Source organism: Rhea pennata, chromosome 14 (assembly GCF_028389875.1).
Source record: "Rhea pennata isolate bPtePen1 chromosome 14, bPtePen1.pri, whole genome shotgun sequence".
Taxonomy (NCBI): Eukaryota; Metazoa; Chordata; class Aves; order Rheiformes; family Rheidae; genus Rhea; species Rhea pennata.
In genome coordinates this window covers 4,314,763-4,331,747 of record NC_084676.1, presented here as the reverse complement: position 1 = coordinate 4,331,747, position 16,985 = coordinate 4,314,763, and the positions used below count along the sequence as shown (strand labels likewise).

Genomic DNA, 16,985 nt, shown 5'->3' with positions numbered 1-16,985 from the left:
TTTTCATTCATTCCGAATTGGGGCCGAGCCCAAAGCCCCCGAGCCCCTCGCCGCGTCCGCACAACTCCGCTTTAGTATGCGCTGGGAGAGCCGCACTGAGGCTCTCCCCGTAGACCTCCAGGCTGCTGGCGGGAGCCATAAGGGAGCGAGAGGAAGAATTAGCCTGTGTGTTGCTGTGGCTCTGCTCCAGTAAATATTTTGATGCATCTGCTGCCAGCTCTGGTCTGAGGGAATCTACCTAGCATTTAAATTTTGATGGGGAGCTGTTTTGAATAATAACAGTGCAGCCGGCTGTGAGTCAGTGCATGTGTGTTGACTTAAAAAAAAAAAAAAAAAAAAAAAAAAAAAAAAAAAAAAACTCAAAGCTTAACGCTTGCTGAACGCTGAGCTGCAGTGCTTTGCTTTTTCCCTCCCTCTTTCTTTTTTTCTTTCTTCTCTTGACTTCCTCTTTTTTTTTCTTGTTTTCTTCTAGTGGGCATTTCAGATAGGTTTGTTCACTGGTGGGGGGGGGAGGTGGGGGTGAGGAGAGAGAAAAAAAAGGAGCCAAAATAAATCCTCCCCCCAAAACTCGCAAGTAGCTTTTGCCATGGGTGCTGTAATGGGTACGTTCTCCTCTCTACAAACGAAACAAAGAAGACCATCAAAAGGTAAGATCTCCTGTTTTGCTTTTCCTGTCCCTTCTGTACGTTTGCTGGGATAAAATATTTGTATTAGCCAGGGAGGAGAAAATGAGCATGTGCCACTTGCAAGTACCCCATCGGTGATTATGTGAGGTGTAATTTACGGAGGAGAGAGGGATGCGAGGTGGTGGAGGAAACGTGTGGGCATGTGGAAATCGCTGTGGAGGGGCTTGGAGGGTGAAAGCCATGTGAAAGCTTGTAATCCTTCGTACAGGCATGCACAAGCAGGAGAAACTCGGTGGCTCCGTACGCAGAACCTGTTTATTCCCAAGTCCCATGCTTTGTAAATACATCGTGGAGGGAGTAAAACGTAGGTATACAGCAAATTCTTCCGATTGCCTTGTGGCTTCTTTCTCAGAAAGTATCAGTAGAGGCAATGTTGTATTTTCAGTAATCCAGCACTGAGCATGCAGCACTAGTGATACATGTTTTACAGAGCTTATCAAGAGGAAGAATTATTAGGATGCTTTCATAAAGAAGGGGAGGAGGAGAAACTCAAAAAAAAAAAAAAAAAAAAAAGAGAGCAAGCAGCAATACTAAGGATGTTAAATCCTTAAATCTGTGAATTTTGGCTGCAAACTGCTGATTTTTCAGGAAGTCTGTTGTTGTGTGGTATTTGCTCGAGCTGTGCTCAATTTCTTTCAGGGTTAATTCAGAAATTCCAGGGTGCTGCTGAGCAGAAAGTTGAAAGCACTGTCAGGGGCATGACCACAAGATGCACAATTTGTATTTAAAAAAAAAGAAAAAAAACCACCAAACAACAACAGTAAAAGGCCCTGTAACTTTGACAAATCTTTCTAGTATTGGGAAATATTCTCTGCCAGAAGCTCTCTATTTGTCAGTGTCTCAGTATTTCTAGGGTAGGTCTCTCTTTTTCCCTGGATCTGTTGCTCAGCGCATGTAAATGATTTTGAATTGAAAGCTGGTATGGATTTTCTAGCAGTTTTGAAAGCAAAAATCACCTTAGGAAACATCAAACATCAAGTAATCATTCTAAAGAGAAATGGGAAAGGGCTGTGCAAGGGGTTTGATCAGTCTTGAGCAAGTGTAAAATTTCACGTTCCTGACAGGAGACAAATAGGCGACCCAGTAGGGTAAAATTTTATGTTAAAAGGTGTGTGCATGGTTTATAGCTCATCTTTCTGTGTTATTTATAATTCATCCACAACTGTATAGCTGTCTAGGCACAGAGTCAGTCGTGAAGCCTTGGAGAGCCATGTGTTTAGATATTGCAAGGTACAGAAGCACCGACCACAGTATGGTGCCAGGGCACCAGAGTGTCTTACCCACCTGCCAGAAATCTGACAGCTGTGTCTAATTTACACTAAATGTAGATAAATTTTGGCTGAATGTGTCTGTTCCCTACTATTTACTTGTCCTGTGGTTGGCTCTACTCTCGAGTGGATGGAAGAAATTGCTTATTGTTGGAGTTCGCAAGCAGTAAAAATCCAGCATCTGGTCACACGTTTTAACATTTACAGTGGAATTCAATCTTGCTGATGCCTGCTGGCAGTGGTTGTTCAGCTATATTTATCAAACTTGTATTCCCAGAGTTATCTCCTGTTGGCTCCGATGTGTTATCCATGTGTTGTTGCTGATTAGTCAGTTGGAGAGAGCAAGTGGGAAGAAATTCCTTTGATTTTTCTTGGGTATTTTCAAAGCCAGGATAGAATTTCATACCTCTTAGCTTCATTTATCTGCCAGGAAAGAATATTATGGAGCACTAGAACTGCCAGTTTTGGGCAGCTTTAGCCAGTTGCAGATGTTCATCTAGACCAATATTTAGAGGATCCCCCAGGTCCTCAAATAGGAGTGACCAAGGCATGTTTGCCACATGTGCCTCTGTACTACTTTGCATATTTTACACTGACTGTGAACACTTCAGCTCCTCAGCGATGGAAACCTTAATTTATGCTGGTTTTGAACGTAATCTCAAATTGTTCCTTGTCTGTGGGCCAGATGATTAGTGGAAATCTGTTGCTGCTACCCCATTAGTTTCACTTTAGATCTTAACATAATGGACTCCTTAACACAGTCTACCTGCCCCTTGCTTTAGAAGATCTACTCAGGAAAAGCAAACTCTTCCCCTGTCTAGATTGGCATTGCTGATTAAAACATGATCAGGGTGAGCTTGTATGCTGGTTTTTCTAGCACGCTAGATCTCTGAAGACCACATAGAATCAATCAGGTTGGAATGACCTCTGGAGGTCTCTGGCTAACCTGCTTAAAGCAGGTCCCACTAGATCAGGATACTCAGGGTCTTGACCAGCAGGGCTCTGAGTATTCCCAAAGATGCAGGTTCTGCAGTCTCTCTGTGCCTTGTTCTGGTGTTTGACCGCCCTTAGGGTGAAAATTTTGTCCTAATAGTTAGCTGGAATTTCCCTAGTAGTAGCCTGCACTTTCGCTTCTTGTTCTGTCACCGTGTACCTCTGGGAAGAGTCTGACTCCTTCTCTGCAGGCAGTTGAAGACAAGATTAAGATTCCTCCCTCGCCTCCCCCCACCCCAGGCTTCTCCCAAGGCTGAATAAACCCAGTTCCCTCGGCACCTCCTCGTTCATCTTGTGCTCCAGCTCCGTACCATTCTGGTGGCCGTGGTGGGACCATGCTGTAGTATGCCGCTGTCTGTCTTGTGCTGGGGAGCCCCAAACTGGACGCATCAGGTGCACTCTTACAAGCGCTGAACAGAGTGGGAGGATCGCTTCCCTCAGCGCTCGCTCTGCGCTCGCTAGTGCAGCCCAGAAGATGGTTTGCTGCCTTTGCCATAGGTCACGTTGCTAATGATGCTAAGGTGCAACTGCTCCAGTCGATATCACTGCATCTGCCTTTTATGGCACTTGTGTCCTTACCTATGTGTTTGTCTGGATAATTCAGGGTTTATGTAGAAGCCAAATGTTGCTGCTAAGACAAGGGCTCAACAAAGTAGTTGTGACGGAACTAGGTCTGCACCTGTGCAAATACACTATGATCTCGGTTAACATGTGCTCTTCCAAATAGTTTGAAGATGATTTGAATAGCCTTAGCTAGCTAAGCAACTCACACGTGTATCTTAAGCATTAATCTAGAAGCAAAAAATGTGCATTTATATTAAGAATAGGCAAAATAAACAGGCCATGTCTACACTTAAAAGTAAGGCTATTGAAAGCAGTTAGCGTCAGTGACGACGTACGATGGTGGAATCTAACAGTGTGGGCTAAAGCCACGTGTGCTTTCCCCGACTGGCTGCTGCGCAGGGAAAGGCTCCGCTCGCACGGCTCCCTGCTCCCTCCCAGTTCACGGGCCTTGGCCGGGGGGCCAAGAGCAGCGTGGTGGTTAGGTCACTTATTCCAATGGCAAATAGCAATAACGTTGATAGTGTTGCTTAGGAGCATCAGGTTTAATTCTTTGCTTTAATGAAAGCAGAAGGCCTAAACCAATAAAGGCAACAGTAAAGCAGAATTTGCCTTAAAGCCGAGGCTGGTGGTCTGTGAAGTGCAAGACATTTTCTCTGGCAGAGGACGACGTGGGTTTGTACAGGAGGATCTCATTCATTTTTGTTGAGCGCAACAGCCCAACGCAACAGAACTGGGCATTTTGTTTAGGCGGATTTTCGGCCACTACCCTGTTTTTCAGGATAACTATTTCTACTTCTTAGACGTGCGTTCCTCTCAGATGAGCTGCAGAAGCTTTCCCCACTTGCTGGAGCGGCTCTGGGTAGTGTGTGAAACTTGTGCTGTTGATTCGGCAGCGTCTCAGGGCAGCGTTCCGAGGATTATCGGTACATTTCCTTGGAAATTATTTCCTCTCATCTCCTGAGTTGATGCATTTTAATTTCATTCGCTGTTGGGATACTTTCTGCCTTTCTGAGCTTTGAAACTTGGTCTAATATAATACCCCTTTCTATAAAGGTTGCTTGTCTTGCATCCTTAGATCAGTAAAGCTCCATTGCATTGGTGGGGTCCTGGTGGACAAGTTTATGACGAGCCAGCAATGTGCCCTTGTGGCAAAGGAGGCCAGTAGTCTTCTGGGCTGCTTTAGGAAAAGCAGAAATGGAAATGAAATTCCATTTAAATATAACAAAGGAATTCTCCCCATGAGATGGTCAAACAGGTTGACTAGAGAGGTTGTGGTGTCTCCATCCTTGGAGATGCTCAAAACCTGACTGGACCTCCTCTAGCTTCCAACTTCAACTGTTTGGTGAATCAGGCCCTGAAGCCCTAAAGATTTAAGGGTTTGTGTGCACCACAGTGTTTCCAAAGGTCCTAAGAACAGAAATAAACGTTGAGAGCTCAGTAAGCACTAAATACCAGCGAAGCTGAGGGGAACATTTAGCCCACATTTAGTTAGCTGTTATCTCTAGGTATAAGATTTAGATGGAGTTGCAATTTTCCAGTTGCTTGTGTATTCTCCAGCAGACCTGAGCAGTAAGTCAGTAAATGAGCTGGGGAGAAAACAAGGAAAAGCAGGGGGCCAGCCCTGCAGGTAACGCACCACAAAACTACAGCTCTGGTTCAGACTACCTCAAAGTAGAACTTTTTTTCATGCTTTCAGCAAATCACAAGCAAATTTGTGTGGCTAGACTCAACCTCTTCGGCATTTGCCAGGGTAACGTTCAGAGGAGCAGACTGCAGGGTGGTGGTGGTGCTGTGGCTCCTCTCCCTGCTCGCAGTGCACAGCGTGCAGCGCTTCCCCTCCCATTCGCGGGCAGGCTCAAGTTCAGAAGAAGAGGAAAGTCCGGGGGTATTTGCTCTCTTTTTTTTCTGCCCTGGCCCCTCTGGTGGAAGTAAAATATAACTCAAGTCTTCCTCTTTTTCAGTACCTGAATCTTGCTAGCCTTAGAGCTACCAGCTGTGACTGTTACGCTGCTCGTACAAGTAGGAAGCAGCACCACTGCAATTCACTGCCCTCGGTCGAGGCTCCGAGCCTATCGGATGTGAGTAGCTGGTGTTTTGGTCCAAAGTCACCCAAACCTGAAATATCTAAGAGGAGCCTGGGATAGTTGCTTTATTTTGTAAGAGCTCATAGCATAAATTCACTTTGTGTAAAATGTGAGTTAAACACACGTTTTGATAGTGGCCGATGTCTCGATTTTCCAGTTGTTTTGAAGGAAAGCTTGCTTAGAAAGGTTTTGTTGTCCAAAGGCATCGCTAGATTTTGTGCCTCACCAGCTCTATTTTCAAATAGTTTGCTTACCAGGGAACCACTAAATACCGCTTGATCAGTCAGTCTCGATAAGAATATCTGACTCTGAAATAGCTCCTAGGACTTCTGGCTGTGGATGGGCTTTGTCGCTTCCCTGTGTAAGGACAGACTGGTTCTTCCTGCTGGAAAGGTGGAAAATTGGTTTTGTGGCGCTTTGGGGAATCAGCACCGCTCAACCTGAGACCTGCAGCTGTGCAGGGAAGGGGAGCTGCCTCGATGCCTCCTTTGGCTGATGCCTGCCATTACAGAGTACCTTTCTGGCAGCTGTTTGCAGCAGCAGCTTCACTCGCAGCTTGCCTTTATCCCGGGAAACTGGGGGCAGGTTTGGTGGAAGGAGGAGCTTTGAACGTTGCCCTCCTTTTGCTTCTCGGCACCTTGCCGCCGCTGGAAGCGAATGCGGGTGTCCTCCCGGCTCGGGCCCCACTGCCGCGTGTCCCGGTGTTTTGTTAGTAGAGATGGAAGTTCTTGATTTCCTGCCCGTTTACCCAGTGAACCGGGCACAGCATCCCGTGCCTGCTCTTGGGGGCCCCGCGCGCACGGGCGCTCAACGGACGGGGGAACGGCTGGTTAGGTTCATCTCGGCCGTGCCCAAGAGCCGATAAACTGCCCTACCGCCTCGTGGGATTTTCATTGTAAAGGGCATGTAAAACAGCATTCAACAGCAAAAATTATATTGCGTGAGCGCGGGACGTGCCTGCGTGTTCCCTGCCTTCGGGTGCGGTTACCGAGTGCCGCTCGAGTGCAGCAGATCCGCGTGGAGCCGGGAAATCCCACCGCCGAGGAGCTGATCAGAGGCTGCGGCTTTGCGTGGCAGCAGGCTGCGGTTCTTTGAAGCTTCCTTTTGTTCCAGAGTAAGCTAAAAGTATTTTCTGGAGTAAACTTCCAGCCTTTATCAGCGTCAACTTCTTATTCTGTGACTTACTGGATAGTGGATATTAGGCACGTGGAAAACTGATTTTTGTGTCTTAAAATATTTCATGTCATAGAAGTGAAATGGTTGAAACTAAGTATTAATAGAGGTTTTGACCAAATCTTGTCTTTACAGCAGTTTACTGTAAGCAAGTTTCTAAAAAGGAGTCTGTTAGGATTGTATATGTTTTTTGAGGGAAACATTATCTATAAAGAAGCAGATCTAGGTCAGCCCAAGCAAATTATAAATTCATGCTGATTTTGGTAGAATGCAAGAAGAAAAAAAGTGTTTTATTTCTGCATATACAAGCCTAATATTCTTCTACGAGCAAAATGTTGGTTATTTTGATGTGTTTTTAAGCTTTATTACAAAACCTGAAGTTTTACAAATTTTTCAAAACTGAGGTGAAATATTTCTGAGCTGGAATATTTAATGAATATTTTTTGTGGTTACTCACCAAAGCTTTCACAACATTTTTCTGGCTTCCTATTGGCTTCTATTGGCTGTACAGCTGCAAGCAGAAAAGTTTGGAGTAATTGCTGAGGTTCTTGCTCCACTGTGGTGGCAGAAGGAGCTCAGTATTTAAGTGAAGTAGCTTATCCAAAAGCATTACACTGAGAAAATGCAGACAGCTTGGGTGTGTGCTCTTTTTTTTTTTTTTTTTTTTTTTTTTGTTATTTATGTATTTATTTATTTTTACAACCTGTCTTTGCTTGGGTCAATGTCATCAGATCCCCTCCCAGCCAGGAAGGTACGGTGTGGCGCTGGGGAACCACAGCAGCCTTTTGCATAAAAAATGTATCCAGGATTCTAAGGAAGTTTATTTAATTTTTCCCCCTTTTTTCATTCTGAAACGCCAACATTTTTTCAAGGGAAGGGGAATAACAACTGTATTTATGAGCTGGATTGTACTCTACCAATCAAAAACTATCACAAGTGTAAAGCGTTTTCGAAGCAGGTGAGTCAGAAACGACGGGCGCTGTGCCTAGATGTTGCAGATCCCTGTTGGTGGCTGTTAGTGGGGCGCGAGGTCTTTGGTCTGCATTGAAAACGAGGCGTAAATTTGTGAAACCGGTGATTTTTCTCCGCGCTGGTGACAGCGGCAGCGTGACGCAGCGGATCAGGACAGGGAGGCTTTGATGGAGCTTTCCCAAACGTGTTAACCAAATCCCAGTGAGAAGGAGAGGACCTGTGCCCAGGGGCGCGCGTCGTGCTCCCGCGTGCCCCCGGGCCGGGCGAGCGGCCTCGGAGGCGGCTGGCTCGCGGGAAGGAGAGTCCCAAACCTCAGCGTTACTCGCTCGACGTACGCAAAGCCTGCGGGCCTGCCCGAAGCTCTCCTCCCCTGCAGCTGCCTCGCCCGGTAGCTCCCCGCAAGCTGCCCCGAATTCCTGCAGACGGACGTGCGTGCCTGTGGCCGGAGCCAGACCGGAGAGCCAGGACACTTTATCTTGCGGTTGCGAACGGCTAATGGAGAACATGATCGTGCTGATGCGCACGGTGCTATTAAAGGTAGGTTTCTAGGAAACCGGGAAGATGCCTGCATAATTCTGCTGAAAGGTGCTTAGTGGGAATAGACAGGCTGTCACCTCTGAAACGAGTAAAATAAAATCACAGGCAGAGAGAGATCGCTAGTGGATGTCAGTGCTCTGCCAAAACAAATGTTTCTGCCTGTCAATTTTCTGCGCAGCAAAATATGGATGAAACAAGCTGTGCTCACAAAATTTAGCCGTTTAGCCGTAGCGGAGTTGTGGAAGCCGAAGTTGAAGGTTTTGGCAACAAATCCGTCGCCTGCCTTCAGCTTGGGAGCAAACTCGGGGCTGCGTTTCCTCCGGCCGCCGGCTCGCTCGCCGCGGCGGGCGGCGCTGCACGTCGGCCCCGCGGGCGGGCGCCTGGCCTGCCGCATCGAGCGCAGCGGGGACGGCCCGGGGACGTGCTCGTGCTCGTGCTCGGGCAGGCCGGCTTCCCCCCGCCCCGGGGGCGCCGGGCTGCTCCTGCTGGCGCCACGGTCCCCGTTTGCCGAGCGGGCGTTCTGTCGAACGTGAAGAGGTGGCTCCCAAACGGCGTGAGACGTGCGGGAGAGCAGGAGGTCAAAGCGAGGGTGTCCGCGCTGGTTTTGCGGGTGCCGTCTCCCGGAGGCGGCCAGGCCGGGTACGAGCGTCGGCAGCTCCTGGGGCTCGGCGTTCAGCTGGAGGAGCTTTGCGCTTCGGCGCGCTGCTGCTCGCCTCGGTCGGCTAGCAGTCACCACGGTTAGGGACAGCGGCGCAGAGCTGGCGAGAGCCGACGTACGTGTTCCGATCTCCTTTTTCCTTGTCCGCTGCCGCTCCGAGTCTGCCCCTTCGAGAAATGGTGTGTTTTGGATTTTAACCTCTTTGCTGTTGGGAAAAATGGTGTGAAGGAACCTGGAGTGTGGGGGGAGAGAACGGTGTAGGCCGAGGAAAACGGAGGTGTCAGTGTTTGTGCTGGAAAAGATGGCAGAGTACGGCTTCAGTCCGTCCAACGAAGTTAACGTTAAGGTGGTTTCTAGGTCTCGTTCCCAGAGAATAATGTATCTGTTAACTGAATATTTATTGCACTAGTAAGAGAGCCACAAATTGATTTGCATTTCATGGTCCACATAGAATTTTGGCAGCTTCTCCACATCTCTTTTGCTCCATATTTTCATTGTAGGCTTTCCAGAAAACTGAGCAAAATGTTTTTTTACCCCGCTGCTTGGTTTTTAGCTTCATGCCTATGCGTTTCTGGGACACGCACTCGTGGAGCAGGCAGGCAGAGCGCCCGTGCCTGTATTCCCCTGCAAGCTTATGCAGCTTTGAAGCATAATATCAGAATCATGATGAGGATATTTTCAGAATTAAAGAGAATTTAGAGGAACAGCAGTAGAAATTACTGAATTCCTGTAAATAAGTTCAGTTTCAAAATTTGAGATCTCACTTGCTTTCTCCTTCCATCTTAGTCACAAAGATGCTTACTGGACTGAAATAGGAAAGGAGATATGACATGGAAAAGCTCACCAACGAGAGGAAAACCTCTCTGTTTTCCACTGATGCTCACCGTAACGCAGGTTTCCGTTGAGGACATCGCGTTACAGGAGCGGGGATGTGTTTGTACGCGGTCCTGGGCGCCACACCTGCTGAAACGAGGCCGTGAAGGGGGACACTAGCGAAAGTTAGGTAACTATTTTTGCAGTGCTCTACTTTGTCGCCCTGAACACCGGCAGAAACGATGAAGGCAGATTTGCAGGCTCCAGCCCTGCAGTTCTCCTCGTGTCGTAGCTGGGAGAGAGGTAGGAGTCTCGATTCGAACACCTCGGTGCGGCGTGCGTGGTGTTTTCCCTACGGCTCAGCTTCTGCAGCTGAACAAGCCTATGAAAAATGTTAGCCTGCCTTTTAGGAAATCTTCTAAGCCTAGAAGAGAAGTTGGAAGGCCTGAACTAATCACCCGGGAGGTTCTGCAGTCTGGAGGGGCTTCGCTCACCGCCTGGCAGGTTGGGGGTGGCGGTGCTGCGAATGCTGCTGTCTTCGGTGAGGCTCTTGGATGTTCCCATTTCTTCTGGAGTTTTGCGCTCCGCTGTCGCGGGCAAGCAGAGAGGAGATTAACATCCAGGTTAATTTACTAATTTACAGGCTCTCGCTCCCTTTGGTGGCAATAACCTACTTAGAGGAGCGGGAAGTAAGGCAGTCTGCAGCACTGCGGCTCCCTCCGAATTTTTGTGAGGGTGGAGAAGGGGGTTTCGCTTCCGTGAGGGGGGTCCGCGGCGTGGTGGCAGGGGTGGCCCAGCCCCGCCGTCTCCCGCGCTCGCCGACGTGCGCCGGGGGGACGTTCGCCGCCAGGCCCCCGGCGGCAGAGCCTCCGAGGCTGGAGCGGGGCGAAGGGACGCGGCGGGGTTCAGCCCTGCGCCGTCGGTGTTTGCAGGAGGTTGCGGGAGCTCCGGCTGGCAGGCAGGGCGGAGGGGACGTGTGGCCGAGGGGACCCCGGTGCCGGGCGGCAGCCTGGTGCGAGAGCTTCCCCGCGGCCGCCCCCGAGGCCCTCTGAGCGGCAGGTGGAGCGGGCGGCAGCGGGGCAGGCTTTCCCGTTTTGAACTAGTAGTGCAGATCACAAAAACGCACCGAAAGATAGGGAAACTTTCAGAAATCTGGTGAAACTTATTCTTAATTTCAACTCAACTTGCGTTCGGTGGAAAACACAAAACACGTTTTGATCTGTTCCTTCCGTGGTAGGAAAGAGGGTGGAAAGGAGAATCCAGATTTACTTTTGATTAAGCTTGCTTGAACCTATAAGTTTTGGTTTTTTTTGAAATGTCCTGTTCAAAAAGACATTTTCCATTTCTAAAGCCTAAATAAAAAAGGCAGTGTGGCCAGCCACACTGAGCACACGCTGATGCTGTCTTCTGAAAGAGTTTTAGCAAGTGTGTGGGATGATAAATCACCCAGCGTCGGCCTTGGCATCTGTACAGGGCTGAAGAATACGGTTTCAAGCTGATATATCCATTTTCTCCCGCATGAGGCAGAAATCATCATATCAGCTATTTTAAAAGAGCTTCTGCATGTACGATGTCTGTATGATTTACAGAGTGATTTAAATATCTGTAGATACCAGCTCTCTGAGGAATTTTGTCTATTGTACCTCGCATTTTCTATTGTAAATTTTTCTGTAATTGTCATCTTTTACTAAATGTTCCACCAAACTTTGCAAATATTTTCAGTAATTAATGGTAAATATTAGCTCTATTGTCAGCTGCAACAGTTTGGATTTTTTATTGTGGAAAGTGGGAGGGAGCCACTGTTTTGGCAAGTGACAACCAAATAATACATCATTAAAAGCCAAATGTTGAATTGGAGTCATTAAATCCGGTAGTAGCGGATCTTGAGAATCAAGTTTTGTGACGAGTTACTAGCTGGTAAAAAGTCTGCTGTCCTGCATGCGAGCATGAGATGCAGAGGAATATTCCTCTAATAAAGTGTAGAATTTGACTGCACAGATTCACCAAGATCTACATAAAGCCTGAGGGTTTTGTTGCTGCCCACCTTTCCAAGGATCTTGCAACTGTTTTTAGAGGGTGGCTTTTTCAGTTGACAGTCTGCATCATTCTGTGTAAGTTCAGCCATTGCCTGGGCAAGCTGCATTGGGGGGAAAAAAAAAGTCATTAACCCACTGAACAGAACCTATTTCAAGCTTATCCAACATCTGACCATCTTCTGCACGAGGATGCTGCACGCGCTCCTGCCATGCCGTTGTGTCTGCACCAGCCGCTCCTCTCCCTGCTTGCAGTCCAGCTGTTTTCAAACTTGGTCTTCCCCAGAATAGTGCCACTTTATTATTTCTTATGCCCTTGGATCCTGTAATTCCTAGCTTTGGCAAATTGTCTTTGCAATTTGTTACAAGTAACGTACTGAAAGCTTTGACGAAAGCCCATGGACTTTTAGGTATCTGCTGGGACGTCACATGCACAACTGTTCTGTTGTTTTTGTGCAGAGTTCTTACTAATTGGAGTTACTACCTATGCTTAGTAACTAATTTTGGTAGAAGTTGCAGACTGTCTCTCTAAACAAATTACAACTCAGTACTCCTGAGTGTAAATACCTAGCAGCTCAGTGATCCTCATTATATAGAGAAAGCCTCCAGAATGGCAGGATGCATCCGCATAAATTCTGCCTTGCTGCTGAGCAAAGTATGATGCATCACCACAGCTTCACCCTCAGCAAAGGCGCTGCATTGCCCTAGGCGTATAAATGCCATCCCGGCTCTTACCCTCCTGAGAGTACTGGCGTGAGGTGAGCTAGTGTGTGTGTGTGTTTAACCAAAAAAAGTTTATTAAAATAAGGTCATAAATTTACAAATCCAGAAGTTAAAATTCTTCTTTAAAAAACCCAACTGCCCCCATCCAAAGATCTTATGTGTTTACAATGTAGAGTTTATGAACAGTTAACAAAGGTAACATCTCTGTCCCAGTTTGTAGACTCCCTCCCACTTTTTTTTTTTTTAATCAAGAATGGCAAAGATAGGAGTGATTTGGTAGTGAGAAAAATTCTTAAATATTAAATCCCACAACTACACATGCTATTTCTGACTAGTCTACTTCTTCATTTCTTCCTTTCAAATAAGAAGATTAGATTTTTTTTTTTTCTTTTTTTTCCCCTGAAGTCAAGCCATTAAGCCTTTGGAAGATGAAGACTTAGTACTTCTTTTAACTAAAGTCTAGTCTCAGCTCAGTCAAGTCAGCTCTTACAAGGAACAAGCCAAGTTACAGCCCAGTGTATCCTTTGAGCAGATTGGCTTTGTCTTAGACAGCATGACCAGAGACCAGGACGTGAAGGATCAATAACGGGGATCATAATTCATTGAGAGAGGGAATGGCATCTCTGTGACTGCAAGTTGCTGACACCAGTTTCCAAGATGTTAGGACCAGATGTTTTTGGTTTGGGTATGTGAGATTGGTCAGCAGTGGTTAATTAGTGTTTATGCATGTTTGAAATTTGAAATACAGTATAACAAACAAGCGCTACCCAAAGCCAACTCTAATGTTTTTGTGTAAGTTTGTGAGAAAATGCTTCAAGGAAGAAGCAGGAAGTTTTATATCTAAAGCAACGGTAAGAGTTGTTGATACCAGTATCTTTTCTGTATCTTCTCTTATCTTGGCCAAGGAAAGGATTATTTACTATTAATATATAAAAGGAAAATCCAAAAAAAGGTTGGGGGGGGGAGGGAAGCTGATCATGCTGTTGGGAGGATCACGAAGGAAACTATGGGGTCCGCCTGGCTCAGCCTTTTGTTCCCAGCGGTGGCCAGCAGCTTCTGCTGGAACCAGTCTCTCGGCCAGCAAAGCCCATAACCACGAAATCTCACAGAGTTGTCAGAGAAAGCTTTTGGATCGGCTGATGAAACACAGTGGCTGATGTAGACTGAGCAATTGTATTACCCTGTCCAAAGAGACAGGTCATGTCTCAAAGCCCTTGTGGTCTATTATAATCACATACCATGTGCAGTGACAGCAGGTGGGGACAACTGCTGCTGCCAGGGAGGAGCTCAGCTTAAGGAGCAGCTGTCTGGACACAGGCGTGGATTGCTGTTCTGCTGGACACTAATCCATCTTCCACGACTTAGTGATTAACTATAGCTATTATAGACAAGGAAAAAATTAAGAGAAGTTATATAGCCCATCCTTAGGCTAGCACAAAAAAGTTACTCCCTATAATCCAGATTTCTGAGCTATGGATCATTTGGATCATGGTTCCTGCCTGTTACTTTCAGCTGTTAAATTGCCATAACAAACGGATGAAATACATCAACTCCTGTAATGAGAACCAGAGGAGGGGAGGAGATGATCTCTGAAAGCATGGACAGGATGAAAAGGTGCCTGTGGAGTGGGCTCGTGCGCTCGGCGCATTCCTGCATGCTTTGAGCAGTCAGCCAACGTGCCCGGGGAAGGCTGAAGAGCGGCAGCAGGTTGCACGGCATAACCGGGGCTGTGAGGTTTGGATGGGGGACACCAGCACTGGATATTTCCTACCTTATCCGTGAGTAAGCACATGCCGGTGAACAGAATCAGAGCTCTTGCATGCGTGGCGACACTAAAGTGTGGACGTTAACGCTCCCAGACAGCAGCATCCCTGTGTTCCCCTTCAGATGCACCTTTTTTCACCTCTGTTCCTTCTCATCCAAGGTCTTCAGCGAGACAAATCGGTATGAAACCGGTGCCTTGCTGTGGAGTTGCAGTGTGGAGCTTCCCACCTGCCTGTACTATTTCAGCTGGTTTATTCCCTTCCTACAGAAGAGCTGCTCTGTGTACCATGGTCATTGCATGAACCATTTTAAATCCTAGGTTTCAGGGATTCATGCTTAAAATTTGTTGCTTACATAGCTTTTTGTGTAATATAAACAAGTACACTCGACAAATCTGAGCATCTCAAACTGAGGCTAATATTTCAGTGACTAAAGCTTGTACTTTTTCTGGAAAAACAAGAAACAACCAGAGGAAGATTTCTCTCTGGATGTTTTAGAGGGTGACAGTGTTATGCTACTGTCAAGTGGAAAAGGGAAATAGGTGGTGGCTGGTAAAAGAGTATTGCAGGTAGTGGGCTCTTCCCCTTGCTGTGGTAAATGCTCAGTGTCACCACTCAAGTAGATTTTCCTTGTTTTTGTATGGAGTCATGAGCTTGTGTCTGCATGAGACTTCTCAGGAGACCTTTAACAGAGCCTATAAATACTTTTTACTCTTTGATACCCAGCTTCAAAACTTCTGTGTGCTGTAATTTGGCTAATAAAAAGGAGATGAAGAGGAGAAGAGATGATGAAGAAGAGATTCCTGATGGAGATCCTCCCGTTGTGCTGTTTTGCTGCCAAATCTCTGGGCTGGCCTCCAGGCGTTTTGGCACTGATTATTTTGATTACTTCTTGGATTTCAGCATCCTACTCTTGACTAACCTTTCTTTTTCATTTTCCATTTTTTCCTGCCCAGTGACTCTTTGCTCTCTCTTCCCTTTTGTATTCTCAGCCCTCACTACTTTATCTGGCTGCTTTGCCTCGTCCTCTTTGCCTCTGTCTGTCCCGGCTGCTGGAGCTCATCTTGTGCGATCTTCCAGTTGCTTCGATTCTGTGCGGCTGCTCGGGGGAGCAGGGGATTTTTTTTGGGATGGGGTGCTTGGGAGGAAGGGAGTTTGCTTCCACCTGAGAAGACAAGCAAGAGTCCCAAGATCCCTTCCCTCAGCAACCGCCGCCCTCTGGCTTTGGTATTTGTTTCCCTAGAAATTGCAATTATCAAAGATGTTCTCGCAGAGATTTTGCGACTCCAGTTGCCCTTGCGGTTCCCTCCTTGGGCTGGTGTCGAGTGGCTTGTGGGTCGGAGGCGCTCTAAACCTGTCAGACGCGTTACAAATGTCTGCTATGTCTACTGCACTTTGCTTCCGCGCCGAGCTTCCCCTTATTGCTGCTGCTGATTTTGTCCTTGTTTTCTTCTCCGCTCCTTCCCTTTTTGCTGTGCTCAGAGGTCATCTTGCTTCACCTTTATGCAGATCTGGTTTCTTCTGCACTGCAGGACCTCTGTGTTTTTAGTGGGGTTTTAAGCATCAAACAAAATGAGTAGTGAATTCAAGTTCCAGACTAAAACTAATTCCTTCTGCAAAAAAGCCTCTGTGATAACCTGTTGGAAAGCAGTATCAGCACCTCTTGAATTTTAAGCATTGGGTCATCCAGAAGGGAATCAGCTGGGTGCCAAAAAAGGGCATTCGTATCACTTAAACATCAAAAAGCAGCTTATATGGTCTGTGGATGGTATAAAAGCTGTGAGTTTCTCACTGGGCTGGATTTTACATCGAAAGAGCTGCTTCTGAACATGTCTTTCCAACTTAGCCTGAAACTTAAGTGCAGGAGCTTGTTGTTCCTGGCTTTTATAGTTTCGTAAAAATTAGTTCTCCATAAATAAAGTATAATCCCTAATAGTATTGATATTTCCCATAATAGTGATTAAGTCCTTAATTTTGCAGTTTCTAAGTTGCTTAATAAAGCATTACAAGCACAAGAACCCTTTTTGTTTTGACTTGTCTTAAACTGGCTTGAGATATCCAAAATATCCGTGGTTAGCCTGAGAACTGTTTTGTTTTGGCTGTGTCTAGTTCGTGTAATGTGCTGGTGCTGGTGAGTGACAGCAAACGAGAGCTTCAAGGACGCTGCAGGACACTGCATGTCTTAATTGCTTTCCACATAAATTCAGCTGCTTTTTCGGTGAACATTTTTTACGGTAAAATGAAACTACATGTATACTAGATGTTTGGATAGTCTTTCTCTAAATATGATGATGATGACTTCTAGGTCAAGAAGCCCCTGAGTCACAAGCCTAGAAGGGCATACGTTTATATGTTTCCCTTGTTTGTGTATTCTTCCCAAAGCATTTACTGTTGTCGTTTCGGTCCGATCTAGACGATAAGTTCTTGTGTCGCTTTTCTTCTTCTCAACGAAAGCACTGCAAGCATTTTGGCATACCCTAAATGTCAGGGAACAAAAAGTTTGAATGGTGTTGGGAGCAGTTTGGAGAACACCCTTGCACTTTGGAGCTCTTGAGTGTGCTCTGCGAATCATATGGGAATGCTGAGAGGGGTGAGACCGAATTAACTAATGCCCAGTTGCGCTGGTGAATGCACTTAACAAAATTTGAATTGTGTAAAGGTGCATTTAGTCTTCTGGAAGATATAGCTTTTGAAGAAGGGCTGTTGTATCCCTAGACA

The 16,985-nt window shown here is 46.6% G+C and overlaps 1 protein-coding gene across 4 annotated transcripts in view; it reads left to right on the top strand.

The window, feature by feature from the left end:
- The first annotated feature begins 586 nt into the window (after nt 1–586).
- Nucleotides 587–16,985, top strand: part of KCNIP1 (potassium voltage-gated channel interacting protein 1) — a 249,576-nt gene continuing 233,177 nt past the window's right edge. For 3 of the 4 annotated variants that reach the window (XM_062587165.1, XM_062587162.1, XM_062587163.1), the window contains exon 1: nt 587–647. In XM_062587165.1, coding sequence (XP_062443149.1) covers nt 587–647 — 61 coding nt within the window. Of the gene's footprint in view, nt 660–13,974; nt 13,996–16,985 lie in introns of all 4 variants that reach the window. The other variant, XM_062587164.1, reaches the window with a different exon arrangement.